Raw genomic sequence first — 14,102 nt, 5'->3', positions numbered from 1 at the left:
CCCCGAGTACTTGCAACAACTGCAGTCCCGTGCAACTAAAGGTTGCAATCCGTCACCATCGAGGTGGGCGCCATCGTCATCATCAAGGAGAACAACGTTCCGCCAGCAAACTGGCCGATGGGAAAAATTGTCAAGCTCCACCCCGGAAAAGATGGCATCGTCCGTGTGGTGACCCTCAAGACAGCGAACGCTAACGAGGTGGTGCGCGCCGTAGCTCGCATTGCACTGCTTCCGACACCGAGAACAACGTAACAGAAACCAGATAGAGCAACCCATGGTGGGAGAATGATTGGATTCAATAATATTACTCTTAATAATAGACCTGAGACAATAATCGAGCTTTAAAACAAATTTATGTTAAAGACATACTAAATTTGAATTTTGTCATTCCTAACATTTGTCGTTTTCTCAGTATATTTACATCTGTTTTCATCATTTACCTACTGAATTTTCCCAAATTTATCGTTTGTCTGACTCGATTTTGATTATCTAGCATTAGCATTAGCATTGAGCAATTCGCACAAATTCGTAGGTGGTACAAGCCAAGACTATTGTATGAGAGTAGCATCACTTTCATCCGTTACCACAGATATTGACTTGGGACTAATCAGTATCTCTTAGATGGAAGTAATGCACTCTCCAATAGTCGAGATCTGTCCTGGCCACGTCCTTGCGAATGCTGAGGAAGGGGAAGGATGGTTAGTTGGACACCTACTTAAGAAAGATGCAGAGAACTCTATGACCTCTCATAGGTGCCACGGGAGGTTTGGGATTGTGTGGAAGGTTATAACAGTAGGAATTGTTTTGGTAGAACGTGAAACACAGAAAGAACTAAGATAGAAATACAAAGTAGGAAAGGGCGAGCCTGGAATTGAACCCACGACCTCCTGCTTATGAGGCAGAAGTAGTAGCCACTAGACCACCGAGCTCGTCATCATTCGACTTTGATTATCTATCATATATAATATATGCACGATGCCGGTGAAACATACAAATTTAAGCATCTATTTTGCCCAGCAGCATTGAATTGTTAAATAGCAATGTTCTTACCTCTCACTTGTTCACCATTTTGACCAAAACATGGTTTAATTAAAAAACATTGCATGTTTAAGTAGCGGATGTTTATTATTATAAATATAATCATGAAAAAAACAATATTAAAATACATTAATCGTGTTTATAATAAGAAATTTTATATAAAAAAGTTTGCTGTACGCTCAATTTTGTCACATCTAATAGGCGCATTTTGAGATTATTTTCAAATAAATAAACTTTAGAGAAAAAATTTCAACAATTTTATATACGCATACATTGAAGGAAAGGATGAATATTGAAATGCATTAAAAAAACCGAGCCAATCATTTAATTTCCTTTGAAATTTTCGAATGTAGTCAACTAATCCATACTGTACGCTCAATTTTGAGAGTGACTGTACGTGACATTGCCACCAACGACGAATTTGTATATAGTAGAATTAATATTTTGAAACAATCCTGTTTCAAGGTGGCCGGAATGTTAGAAATAGTCATAGCTGTAAATAGTAGTTCTAAGTTCAATTGAATTTTATTGCCCATCTAATCCAACCCTACACTACCCTTTTCAATGACTCGACTAAAACTCAGTGAACAGAAACAGTGTTCAGCTAAAAGTCCCACTTTGAGGTGGTTATACAACAAAGGCACAAATCGGCCATCTTGGAAACCACGTGCTTTTTGTAGTGATTTTTCAGGAGCACGAATTGAAAGAACCACAACGCCCATGAAGATGACACATCCGTAGAACGTTTGTTTACTTATGCTAAACAATCGACTTTAATTTCAGCATTGTACGAACATTATTTCGCTAGATTTGAACTTTTGGCAATAGGAGTAGAAAACCGTGTGGTGAATTTGAAATTCACCACATGGCGGCTCAATTGTATAATCACCTTAACTTTGCGTGGTCGATTTGAGTGCAGTGTACTGCAATTAGTGCATTTGGTGGAAAACTTTGCATTGCGGTGAACTTTTCGGGGCTAATTAAATAAGCGAAGCAAGTCCTTCGAGTGACGGCACGCGAGTATCGTGAACACAATCATATTTTTCTTCTTTATGCCGTGTGATGACAGCTCGATTAGAGGACCAGTCAAGATTGACTATATGCCCTGTCGACTTTGCGATTCTCACGCGTTACAAGTTCAGCTTGCAAATTTTTACAAAGTCACAAATTTCTTTGTATAGCGTAATATTGTTTGTTTTTAATAGTTCCACTAGAGTTCTATGTTGGAGTTCAAAAGTGTAATTCATCCGTGGATGATCGTATCGTGGACAATCCATGATAACGTGGTCCTCTGTTTCGGTTTCTTGACACAATTCGCATATTTCGTCTTCCACGAACTTTATTCGAGCTAGTAGCGGAAGAAGTTGTGCCCGGTCATTAGACGGTTTATCAACCTAAGCTTTATCAACGTCTTCGCTCCACCAGAATTTATGCTTTCGAACATCCTTATTTTTGTGGTTTTCCGATATTCGCTTCACGCTGTCTACCAAAACTTCCACTTGTTTTATCTTCGTATTGTACAATTGAGATATTTCTTCATGGATTCGTTTCCAGTTGTAAATGTGGAATTATTACATCTTGGGTTGCTTGCATTTTATTATCAATTTAGTAGAAAACCGAATTATAACCGCTAACGAAGTTGGATTTTTCTCACAATCCATACCTTAAACCTAACTTCGGAAGTGGTGCGCTGTATAGCGCATCACCAAGTGAAAACAGCGCACCACTTCCGAAGTTAGGTTTAACGTATGGATTGTGAGAAAAATCCAACTTCGTTAGCAGCTATAATTCGGTTTTCTACTGAATTGATAATATCAGATTCTTCCAATTGGCAAATTATTCGTTATTCATATTTCGATTGTTTAAAAAAAAGGAATTCGAAACATTAGATCAAAGTTACCCTCGATCTCGGTGTCCATTAGCATTTGACAGGCAAGCCCAGTTAGCAAGCAGCATTTGCTAACTGGACTGTGCTCTTAGCCCAGTTATCGAACGGTTACTATATTTATATGCGGACAACAAGGGTCCGATACTGAAAGTGACTTAGCGAAAAAAAAAAATGCATGATGGTGGAAGACGATTCGTGAACCCTGGTATAAAACAAAAATGCTAAAATTGGTTGGGCCAATCATTAATTTTTAAGCTTAAAATGGTAATAACTTTAAACGTATTTGAGAGAATCGTCCAAGAGAGGTAGCGGATGAAATTCACCGTGAAATAACGTTTCAAACCCTGGCATCCCAAAGGCCCGGATATAGGTATTGGGGAAGATTAATTAATTACGTAACGTAAAAGTTGATAATTTTTATCCCCTCTCCCCTTTGAGCGATACGTAATTTACGGATGTTTCCTCAGAAATAATCAGCCCCCTTTTTACACTCACCTGTTAAATACGCCACACTATCCGGTGTAACCTCGAACTTATCGCGCCGATGTGGTTTAGCCACGATACCAAGCAGCATGGTGAGCACACGCGATGTTCGTGACACCGTCGTTGGAGTTGGATGTCGGAACCCTTTCAGCAGATGGCCCACCAGTGCAAAGTGGAAGTTCGATTTGAACGACAGTCCAACGGCGTGATCCAGCTGCTTGAAGTGCCACTCCAGTGGTTCCCGAGTGGCCATCATGACATCGGCAATGTTCTGTTTGTCGAAAAGTTGCTGCGAGTTGAGCGTGTGTAGATTTTGCTCCAGCAGCGCTAGACCCGCTGCGTAAAGAGTGGACTCGTCCAGCTGTAGAACACTCACGGCCACCCAAAACAGCGCTCGATGAATCGGCGATTCTGGTCTTAATAGCGGTTGCAAGCGTGTCAAACACATGACTAGAGATTCAAGTAGGATAATATCGTTGAATGATTCCAGAGCTTTCACCAGTATTCGTAGCAGTTGCTTCACGTCTTGATCGGTAATACTCTTCGAGATGCAACCGAAAACGATTAGAGCACGTGGTTGTAGCGCTGGATTGTAGCAGAAGGCGAAACTCTTCGCCAGCGATGTCCACGTTTGTAGCCAATCGCAGTCCGGAATGTCACGCATGCAAGCTTCCATTATTTCCAGAAGCGCATCGGTGATGACCTCCAGCGAAGGTAGAGCTAGCCGTTCTCGATCGGCAGGCGGGGCTTGGGAAACACGCTCGTTGCCTAACCAGCGATCATTTGGATGACGACAGGACGAACGGAAGGCTGTTACGGCTGCGGATTTGACTTTGCTGATGCCGAACAGCAGATAAAACTTTGGCAGGGAGAATTCGTCCAACGATAGCCGCAGGACGCGTTGAGTTTCCTCCGAGAAGGACGGTTTGGTACAGGTACAAAGTGAGTGTATGATGTTGATGACTAGACCGTGAGTCGATGCGCGCATCGACAGCGAACCGGTGCAAACCAGGAAGGTCACTGTGTGAAACAGATATGGCAGATGACGTACGACGTCCAGGCAATTATTGAAGGACAACATAAGCAGGTAGCGAGCCAGAATAGCAATATCATCCCACATCATGTGCTGTTCCAGATACTGCGTCGGCGAATGGCAAGTTTTGTCCATGACTCGGCACAATCGACCAATAACCTTCTTTGCGACTAACTGAACGTTGGCTGATGCTAGAGCTACGGCCGTATCGGCCATAATCTCCACCTGTGGCGATCCGAGTCCGGAGCTCACCGACTTGTGTATGAAGTTATCCAGCACCATATCGATTAACTCCGGAATCTGTCCTATCGATCCCCATATTTTGGCCTGAATCGAAGGATACATTTCCTTCTGCTCGATGGTGAGGTTGATCAATTTTTCCAAAATCAGCGCCACCTGCTTCTGACGCTTTCCTTCGTCTGACGGTTTACAAAACCTCACCAAATTGGCCAACCAGGGGGTCATGTATTCCAAGCACAAATGCTTCAGCTCGATCGTACTCCGTTGGAAGCCTTGAATGCACTCTTCCAAAAATTCAAGCGTTAAATGCGGTTCATTCGTAGCCAACGTTTCGCTAACGGACTTGATGAAGATGGTATTGTTCGAAGGAATACACAGACCTTGGGTCTCTAGTAACTGACCTTCGATTTTGAGATCAAATGTAGCTGTCAGTGCACAAAGTTGATTGTAAGCTGCCGTACGGAGGTTCGGATCCGACGATCCAAGATTGAGCAATGCCATGTTCAGCAACGTTCCCGGGACATCTTTCGGGCGAATCTTCTGGTGTACGGTCACCGAATCCGGTTGACTCAGCTCCCATCGATTACGGATGTGAATGATCGCCTGAACGATGTTGTCGCAGTCGTTGTGGATGAAGCTCAGCTGGGAGCTTTCGTTTGCGATCGACAGTGTGAACTGGTTATCGTCGACCAAGCAAACTTCTTCGATTTCTGATGCGTAATATACGTCATTCAGCAGAACCGAATGCGCCAACACTTTGGTCTTTTCGGCCGATGTTATTTGTAAAGCAGTTGGGCCCACCTTAATAGCTACTTTGGTATCTTTATGGCTTAGTTTGAGAGCGTTGTTGAAAACTTTGAGATCCTCGTCAAGCGATAGAGTCGCACCCGGGAGCTTTTGTTGTTCTGGGTCGATGACGTCGTTCAGTTTGGCAGGGGAGTCCAAGAAAATCAACTTTCGACATCCTTTCAGAGGGGCAAGAATGCGATCGTGAAATTTGGTGTATTCCCGTACCCAAGAGTTGCAATTGTAGATGTACGCCGCATGCAGGTTTTCACAAGCAACTTCCGGTAGAACGTAAAACCATTTTTGAAGATACTCCGTGCGGAATCGATTATCAGAACAGGTATGCGTGAAATCGATGACCACTTCGAACGGCGAATGGCAGAAAGGTTTCAGAGTCAATATGACGTGATACATCAGCAGGTCTCCATTGGTTTCGCCGATCTTGTAGCGCCGAGCAATGTAATAAAACACAGGATTCCCCGCCTTACTCGTTCCGGCTTGATAGAAAATGTTCATCGATTTCAATGTCTTGAACTCTTCCTTCTCGTGCATTTGATGCTTCACCATAATCTCCTCGAAGTTCGTTGATGACATATCGATGGAGCTCCAGCGAGCATAACTGGAAAACAACAGATGAGAGTCCACTGGTTTGTGCTCCGGAGGACCCAAATATGCCAACAGCGTGGCCATTTTGTCAAACGGACGTCTACCGACCGCTTTATGATCACGGCTACTGGACAAATAATCACCAATTCGTTCCTGATGCGACCACAACAACCGGTGCAAAGCCAGAACATTGGCATCCGAGATGAAGCTCATGCTGTGTGATGTCTGATCGACGGTTTCACAATCCGATGCAATTTGAATGAAAAATCGTCGTCCTGTTTCGAAGTGCGACCTTAGGAAATCGTTGAAGCACAGCATATGTTGCTCTTTGGAAAATTCCACATGGTTTGCGATGTTTTGCAATATCTTTGACATCAGCATCAATCCACGTTTGATCTGAGTGGGAACCTGTTTGCCCACAATTCCTAGTTCCTGGGGAGATACAATCGCCGGATTGATAAATCGTAGGAATATGACCGTTCCGACAGCTCCGATATTATTCTGAAGCAGATTTGGGAAGCGTTTGCTCAGCACCTGATACAAACAATGGCACATCGATCGGAGTTGAGGCGGAAAACGGTCAGCACTGTTGACGATTGAGTCAAAAACCTTCTGGGTGAGGGCGATCAAACTTTTGCGATTGACTTCGATATCTTCGCTGGCTTCCAAACGTGCAGGATCCACTTCAAAGCTGGCGACTGGTTCGTCCAGGAGAGGTCGAATGAGTGGTTCGAGCAATCCCTGAAGATAACTTGCACCGTAAATCTTAAAGCAGAACGCCATTATTTTGCTGCCAAGTGAATTGCCTCGAAAAAGAGTCTGCATACAGTCCGATACTTCGACTTCCCGGTAAAACATGTTCCACAATAATGGCGACAGCAAATGCTTCGCGTCGAAAAGTGTTACCAGAACGCGTGCAAGTTCATCCATTTGCGACGTGGTAACAACCGAGGCGAGGGCCATTGCAATGGGTAGTTCTCCTTTGTCACTGATCATCGTGACCAGTTGAACCAACTGCTCGAATCGATCGGCCATTACGGACTCGGCAAGCGTGTCGAACTCCGTGCCTTGCTGAAGAATTTGGGTTAAGACCTCCATGAAGGCTGCTCTCGTTTGCAGATCCGGGTTGTAGCCCAGATCTATGGAGTGCATCAATCCGGAATCAATGTTGGCACTAAGTAGATTCGACATGGCTTGAATGGTCGCATTACGAAGGGCGGTTAACTTTCCAGCAGCAACTCGGGGCCGAGGCGGAAGTAGAGGTGGGTTATTGGTATCCTTGTCTGCCTCGGATCCATCAACGCAGTCGTTCAGGAGATTCATGAAGAGTGTGAAGTACTTCAGGAACAGAGCACTCTTGGCGTCCATCAGATCTCCTCGATCGGACTCTTCCGGTTGCAAAGGAAGTCCCCGTAGTAATGCGGCTACAGCTTCCATACAAGCTTGGTCTAAATCCCGAGTTATGATCGTCACATCTCCCGAGCTGGGCGGAGCAATTTGATGGGATGTGCCCATCACCCAATCGGTCAAATATTCCACCAACTTGTTGCGAAATTTCATTTCCTGGCGGAAAGCAAGATCGTCTCGTCGTTTCATCATGACTTCAACTAGCTGACAGAGTTTGGTTTTAATATGAATCGCATGGACAGTCATGTCCAAGTGGCGTACATATCGAACAATGGCCAACATCAGATTTTCAATGCTCGTCACTCCCAGATGTTCAGCATTCGCTGGTTGATCGTTCTGATCTTTGCTCTGTCGTCCATCAAGCACAGACTTCATTATATAGATTGTGTGTTCTATAAACTGCGTGTTGATATCCGTCACCACTACCTGACCTTGCTGATCAAAAAATTTCTCCACAATCGCACGAATCTGATCGAACAGTATCGGATACAACTGGGCAGACATTTCTTGTCCAACCAGCTCCTTTACATGCTTCTGGATTTGAGGTCCGAATTTTTCGTTGTTGCATACCAACAGCCGTAACAATTGCCCTATGAATTGAGTAACCGGGCAGTATTGGACGTCTTGGCTGCCACCGCCCATTGACGATACCAAAGATCCCATTATGGGATGCATTGATCCCCGCCCGGAGCTCGAGCTGGACAATGACGTGGTCGATTGCATCAACGAGGGCCCACTTACTCCAATGGGTAACATTTGGCACTGCGTCAATCGTTGGTTACGAGGCTTCTGTAGGCATACTCCACCGAGAGCCAACAGGAACCATGTCATGTTTCCCCATTCAGTGATCTGCTCTTCCAAGTCGTGCTCCGAGCTTTGATGGCTTGCTCGTCGTTTTCCCATACTTCGATGAAATACTTCTGCTTGACCTTCCTCGGGTTTACCTTTCGGGTAGTTTTGCAGCAGTTTGGAGGTGACTTCCCAATTTCGAAACGTTTCTTCCCATGCCGGCTGAACACCATTGACGCAATGTTCGATCTTTCTTAGCAGAGACATGATGTTCTTTTGAAGAGCAGCCCTACCCTGAGTGTGCTCGTAGAAGTTGTATCGAGATTCGACATTCTGCGTCGTCAACGTGCTGGAAGTGTGCGATAAATCTTGGTACAGATGATAGTTTGGAAGTATGAAACCCACGGTAAGCTCATCTGATCCAGAACGTATTTCCGCCTCTTCACAGAGAAGTCCGAAGCAGGAAAGTGAGACCATCACGGCATCCAAATCCACAGACCAGAGATACATGAAGAACACAACCTCCAGTTTGATGTGAGCCTGTCGACAGATGGCGATTTGACTGCCAACGTTTGCGTAGTCCTTGTGGCGCTGTAGGAAAGTGTTGCGACAGATGAGGATCTCTCGTAGCCATTTCAACACGTCGGTGTAGTTTGCGATTTGATGCTGAATCAGTTTCTGAGAGATAGAAAACAGAACTTGAGAACTAACATCCCAGAATGTGTTGATAGGGGCTTCAGGGTTCCAGACTTCGATTTTGTCTGGAGAGTGCAACGCTAGTAAGGCTTCCATTGCTTCTTGGGCCACATCTGGCATGGTTGGCTGATGCACGAGCGAGACGAGTCCGTTGATTAGTTCCAGGGTTGAACTTTGAACTTCATGGCCGGCTTTTCCCAGGCTATTCAGCAATAGCATCGGATCTGCGTGAATAAGGCGAACCATCAGCAATAGTAAAGCTTTATGGGCTGGTCCTTCATCAGGACGTGTCAGTCGACTTTGTGCGTCTTTGGATTTAAGCGTCAAAGAAGTGATCATTCTAAGCGGAGTATGCGCGATGTAACCTTGAGTGGCTTTGTTCAACGTGTCGGTGAACAAAGCTCGCAATTCTCCAGATCTAGCGTAGACTAAATCAATCTGGGGCCACCACGGGAGCCTTGCCTGCGTTACGATTTTTAACAATGAGCTCACAATCACAAAGTGATACGCAGGAGGTGAGTTGAGGCTAAGGCAAACTTTGAGCGCTTCGTTGTTGTGCGGTTTTATGCGGAAGCATGACACCCAGCAGTCGATCATCAGATCAATATCCTGAAAGTTGAACCCTTGGCCTCGCGAAAACGGTTTCGCCGGATTGAACAGCAACGCTTTCAGATCATTGATGACACTCTGTACCAACTGGAAGGTGACATTGTTTGAATCGTTGATATTTATGTACGTCGATGCTTTGCAGAGCTTAACACACGCTATAGCTGCCGACTCGGTGGACTGTTTCGATGAAGCATGTGCTCCCAAACCCTTCTTGATGCCCTCCATGAAATGCTTCTTTTTAATGTGTCTCGGAGAGCATGGGGCTCCGGAGTCTGCATTAACGATTTCTTCCAGAACTTTAGGGCTCAAAACAAGCAGCATAATTTGCAATGGCCACACCGCGGATCGTGCTTTTTTGTTCTCAGCATAAGAATCCAGTATGTCGAAAAAAGTTTCACAGCCTTTGGATAGTTCTTCATTGGGATTTCTTTGCAGATCTTCAAATTCCTTCGGATGAAACTCAATCCAATTCCAAAGAGCTCTTTCCAACGAGTTAAGCAGTATGAAATGAGCTGACTTTTTTAGTGATTTGAATTTTTGAATTGTTTCTGTGAGTAATTTGGCAAGTCGGTTCACGTCCAGATCAATGTGCTGTATCAGCTCGATGTCACTGTAATCAGGATTTTCCTCGGAACAAGTGCTTAATTCTTGCAATCTGGCAGAGATTCGATTGAACACGGCACCAAAATGATTCTGCGACAAAGCATACAAAACCTTCGATGCAAGTGCTTTGAGAGATGCATTATTTTGACTGTTTTCATTTTGACCATCTGAAACCAAACGTTTTCCATTAAAAAGATGGTTTTATAGATTTCAAAATAATATCTTACCGATAAACTGACAAATTTCTCTAAGTAGCAGCTTCACATTCATTGCCTCCTCAAACCGGGCCGTATCTTTCGACTGGCCCGACAAACACCGCTCCAACGTTTCCAGAATGATGATCAATGAATCGTAGCAGCACCGTTCCGGTTCATGTCCACGGCAGGCCGGCGGCTGAAACTGCAGGATAATAAACTGAAATCAAATGTTAAGGAAGATTGTACGATCTTGCCGAAATGGGAGCACGCACACCTGTGTTCAGAATAATAACAAATAGAAGAGCCAGTCTGAAAGTCTCTTTAATAAATATATAAAAAAAATAATAATAATAACAGCTGTACGATTAGTGGAATAAGACATTTTAAGTAACCAGTACATATATCAAAAATAGAAACTGCTGTTGTTTGAACATTTTGTGTAACTTTAAAACTAATAGGAAAAATTTTATTGCCTCTGCTCTCTGCTCTCGAAGAACAAAGTTACATTTTCGAAATCAATCTTTATTTCATATGAAAATCGGCCTACGCTGCTGTTATTCTGAACACAGGAGTACGTCAGCTACCAACACTTACGATTTCGTTCACACGTTGTAGCATCTTGGTCAGGCCGGATATAACCAGGGAGAACCGGTAACGGGAAATCTGAATTAGACAGGTCATCGTTTGATCGATACTCAATCGTGCTTGGGTTCCATGGGGACCGGTGCGGTATGGTAGCTGTAAAAAGTAAATAATAATTCAAGCATATTTTTAGCGGATATCTAATATTATTAGTAAGATTCGTGTAATCTATTGGAGAAAGTAAAAAAAAACGTTTTCCTGTTTCCCTTTAAAGATTTTCAAACTAAACCACTTTCAAGTGTTTCCCACTGACATGCATCATCAAAGCATGACACATAATAAGCGTGCTTCGAATTGTGCATTATATGAAGCCAAATTTTATTGTCATGTTATATTCAAAACCTCGTAGATTCCTAAATTTGTTTGAGTCGTCTAAAAGAAAAGATGTGTTCAATTTTTTTGAACTGAGAGTACTATCCGAGTCTTATTCTGTGTAATAATTTATTTTTTAAACATTGGAAAAATACTACTGACTGACTCGAATCATTCATTCAACCATGCCGATTTTCATTCATCAGCTTGAAAATTTTACTTTACGGGCGCAGCAAATAAAGTGTTCCATCAAAATAACTTCTCATTCATGAATTAACTCCCACCCATCCATTCATATAGTCCTTTTCATTCATAAAACCATCTCCATCCAGGCCGCAAGCCTTACAACTCTGTTGTTAAACAACGACATGAATGAACCGAAACTCCCCAACCCAACCCACCGGACCGGCACCGACAACCTAAAAAAATGTAAACATTAACAAACCGTGTACTACACAGCCGGCTCGCACACAGCCGCATAGTCCACCCACACGGCGACAGCGCAAGTCCGACAAGGCCAGCCACCCGATATCGATCGACCGCTGGATGAAAAATCTTCGCCCCCTCCGGATGGCATAGTCCTAGCGCTCGGTGGGGCTGCATACTGAAAGCTGGAATTTGCACTGGCAGGAAATTCACTTACCTGCTCCTCGAAACGGGCCAACAGTGAGTTGGCCCACTCGCCTGGCTTCTGCGTGGCCATTTCGTGCTAATTTCACTGGCGGTCGGTTCCGTTTTACATTGTTTGAAACTTTTTTCACCGGAGCACTCTGTACTTCGTTGTGCGATGCGAGCAAAATTTTCACCTTTTGACAGTTCTGTGGGTGGATGCGAGCGAGCGTGCTGCGCGAGGTATGCTCACGCGATTTCTGATTGGCTGGCGAGAAGCTGAGTCCGACAAAATGATGAGCGCGGGATTTTTGAATCGACACGCATGCAGATGTTGAACCGTTGACGATAAAATTCTTAATAATAAATTTATGTATTTACCTACATATTTAGCTTAAATTGCTTCGAATATAGGATCGGCTGGTATTCCTAGATGGCTATTTACGTTTCGGTACATCCCTCTTAATTGCATCTTGAAGTTTAATTTGAACTAGCTGCATAGTAAATTCTCGAATACATACGATTACGGAGAAGTTTTGGCAAATAATGTGACATTAAATGTGCATATGGGAATATCATCCGTGACCATAAATAATGTTCAATCACTTGACCCCAAATGATGTTCAATGTCAATCACTTTCTTGATTCGCAATTAATAAAATAAAATAATAATAAATAATTGACAGATGAAATGACATTTGTCAACTTAAAAAAAATGAGTTACAGCGGTTGACCACGACAATCCTTGTTGGCTAACGGTGTTCTATACGTCTCACAATTGGGTCCTACATTAATTTAAATATTCTAAAGGTGGATGGGGCCCTCCTTAGCCGTGTGGTAAGACGCGCGACTACAAAGCAAGACCATGCTGAAGGTAGCTTGGTTCGATTCCAGGCGCCGGTCTAGACAATTTTCGGTTTGGAAATTGTCTCGTATCATCGTGTTAGCCTCATGATATACGAATGCAGAAATGGTAACTTGACTTAGAAACCTCCCAGTTAATAACTGTGGAAGTGCTTAATGAACACTAAGCTGCGAGGCGGCTCTGTCGCCCCAGTGTGGGGATGTAATGCCAATAAGAAGAAGAAGAAGAAGAAAGGTGGATATTCGAATACACTTATAATTTGTTGAAAATTACAAAAATGTTCCAAGAATTTCCTTCCCCTTATTTGTTATTTCATACTTGTATTCTATCATTTTTTTATATACTAGTCGACCCGGCAGACGTTGTCCTGCACAGTAGGCGTAAAGGCCCATGCGAATTTTCCATACGAATCTTAATTTTAGCATTTCACGATTTACTCAACCTTATTCGTAATTTTTGCATGAGGAAATATTATAAAAACCCATCGGAAACGATAATGAATATATCTGCTGAAGTAATGAAGAAAATCCATCCAGCCGTTTTCGAGTTATGCGGATACGAAGACAGACCATTTCATTTTTATTAGGGGAACAGACGGCTTTGGCAGGTTTTGTTCTATTATTGGCAGGGGGGTTTTTGTCGACCGAATTTTATGAAATTTGGCCACAATATTCTTTGATATGCAAAGAATGTTTGGGCCAAATTTGAGTATAATCAGTCATAAAAACCCCCCTGCCAATAATAGAACAAAACCTGCCAAAGCCGTCATTACCCATATATAGAAGATAGATTATCTCTCAAATATTTCGAAATGTCCACTAACACCAATTACAATTTAAAAATTATTCAGTTTTTTGTCACGAGTAATCCACCTTTCAGCCCAACATTAGAAGCTGATAGAGCGCTTATTCAACCAAAAATAGTTTTCTTCAGCTAAAAAACTAGCTTATCCAGCTTAAATTGTTTGTTGGGAGAATAGTGTTCATTACGCACTTCCGAACCCAGGTATTTACTAGGTATCATGAGGCTAACAGGATGATACTTTTTTGCCCTGCCAGAAAATTTTTCAACACAAAATTTCGTAGACCGGACCGGGAATCCATCTCAGCCACCTTCAGCATGGTCTTGCTTTGTAGCCGCGCATCTTATCACACGGCCGTCTCATTGCTTCCGTAAATTTCGCCCCTTTCATTTCCATCCTAGGGTTCTCCTGCTTTCTCTTTTATTCTGGGATTTTTGCGCTCCTGTCTGTCATGTTCGGAGGAAACGGCCTCACCCGAATCAGCCGTCTCCAGCTGC

At 43.3% G+C, this 14,102-nt stretch overlaps 1 protein-coding gene across 8 annotated transcripts in view; it reads right to left on the bottom strand.

Annotated features, from left to right (window-relative positions):
* LOC134219559 (neurofibromin) overlaps positions 1-12,158 on the bottom strand; it is a 124,194-nt gene extending 112,036 nt beyond the window's left edge. For 4 of the 8 annotated variants that reach the window (XM_062698302.1, XM_062698303.1, XM_062698305.1 and 1 more), the window contains exons 1-4: positions 11,973-12,158; positions 10,970-11,113; positions 10,406-10,592; positions 3,422-10,345 (exon numbers count right to left, since the gene is read on the bottom strand). In XM_062698302.1, the coding sequence (XP_062554286.1) occupies positions 3,422-10,345; positions 10,406-10,592; positions 10,970-11,113; positions 11,973-12,032 (7,315 nt within the window). In that variant the 5' untranslated portion in view covers positions 12,033-12,158. The remainder of the gene's footprint in view (positions 1-3,421; positions 10,346-10,405; positions 10,593-10,969; positions 11,114-11,972) is intronic. The other 4 variants (XM_062698304.1, XM_062698307.1, XM_062698308.1 and 1 more) reach the window with 2 other exon arrangements.
* Positions 12,159-14,102: the final 1,944 nt, after the last annotated feature.

This window comes from Armigeres subalbatus, chromosome 3 (genome assembly GCF_024139115.2).
Source record: "Armigeres subalbatus isolate Guangzhou_Male chromosome 3, GZ_Asu_2, whole genome shotgun sequence".
NCBI lineage: Eukaryota > Metazoa > Arthropoda > Insecta > Diptera > Culicidae > Armigeres > Armigeres subalbatus.
Note: the sequence above shows the minus strand (reverse complement) of the source record. Positions and strands in the feature narration are given on the sequence as shown.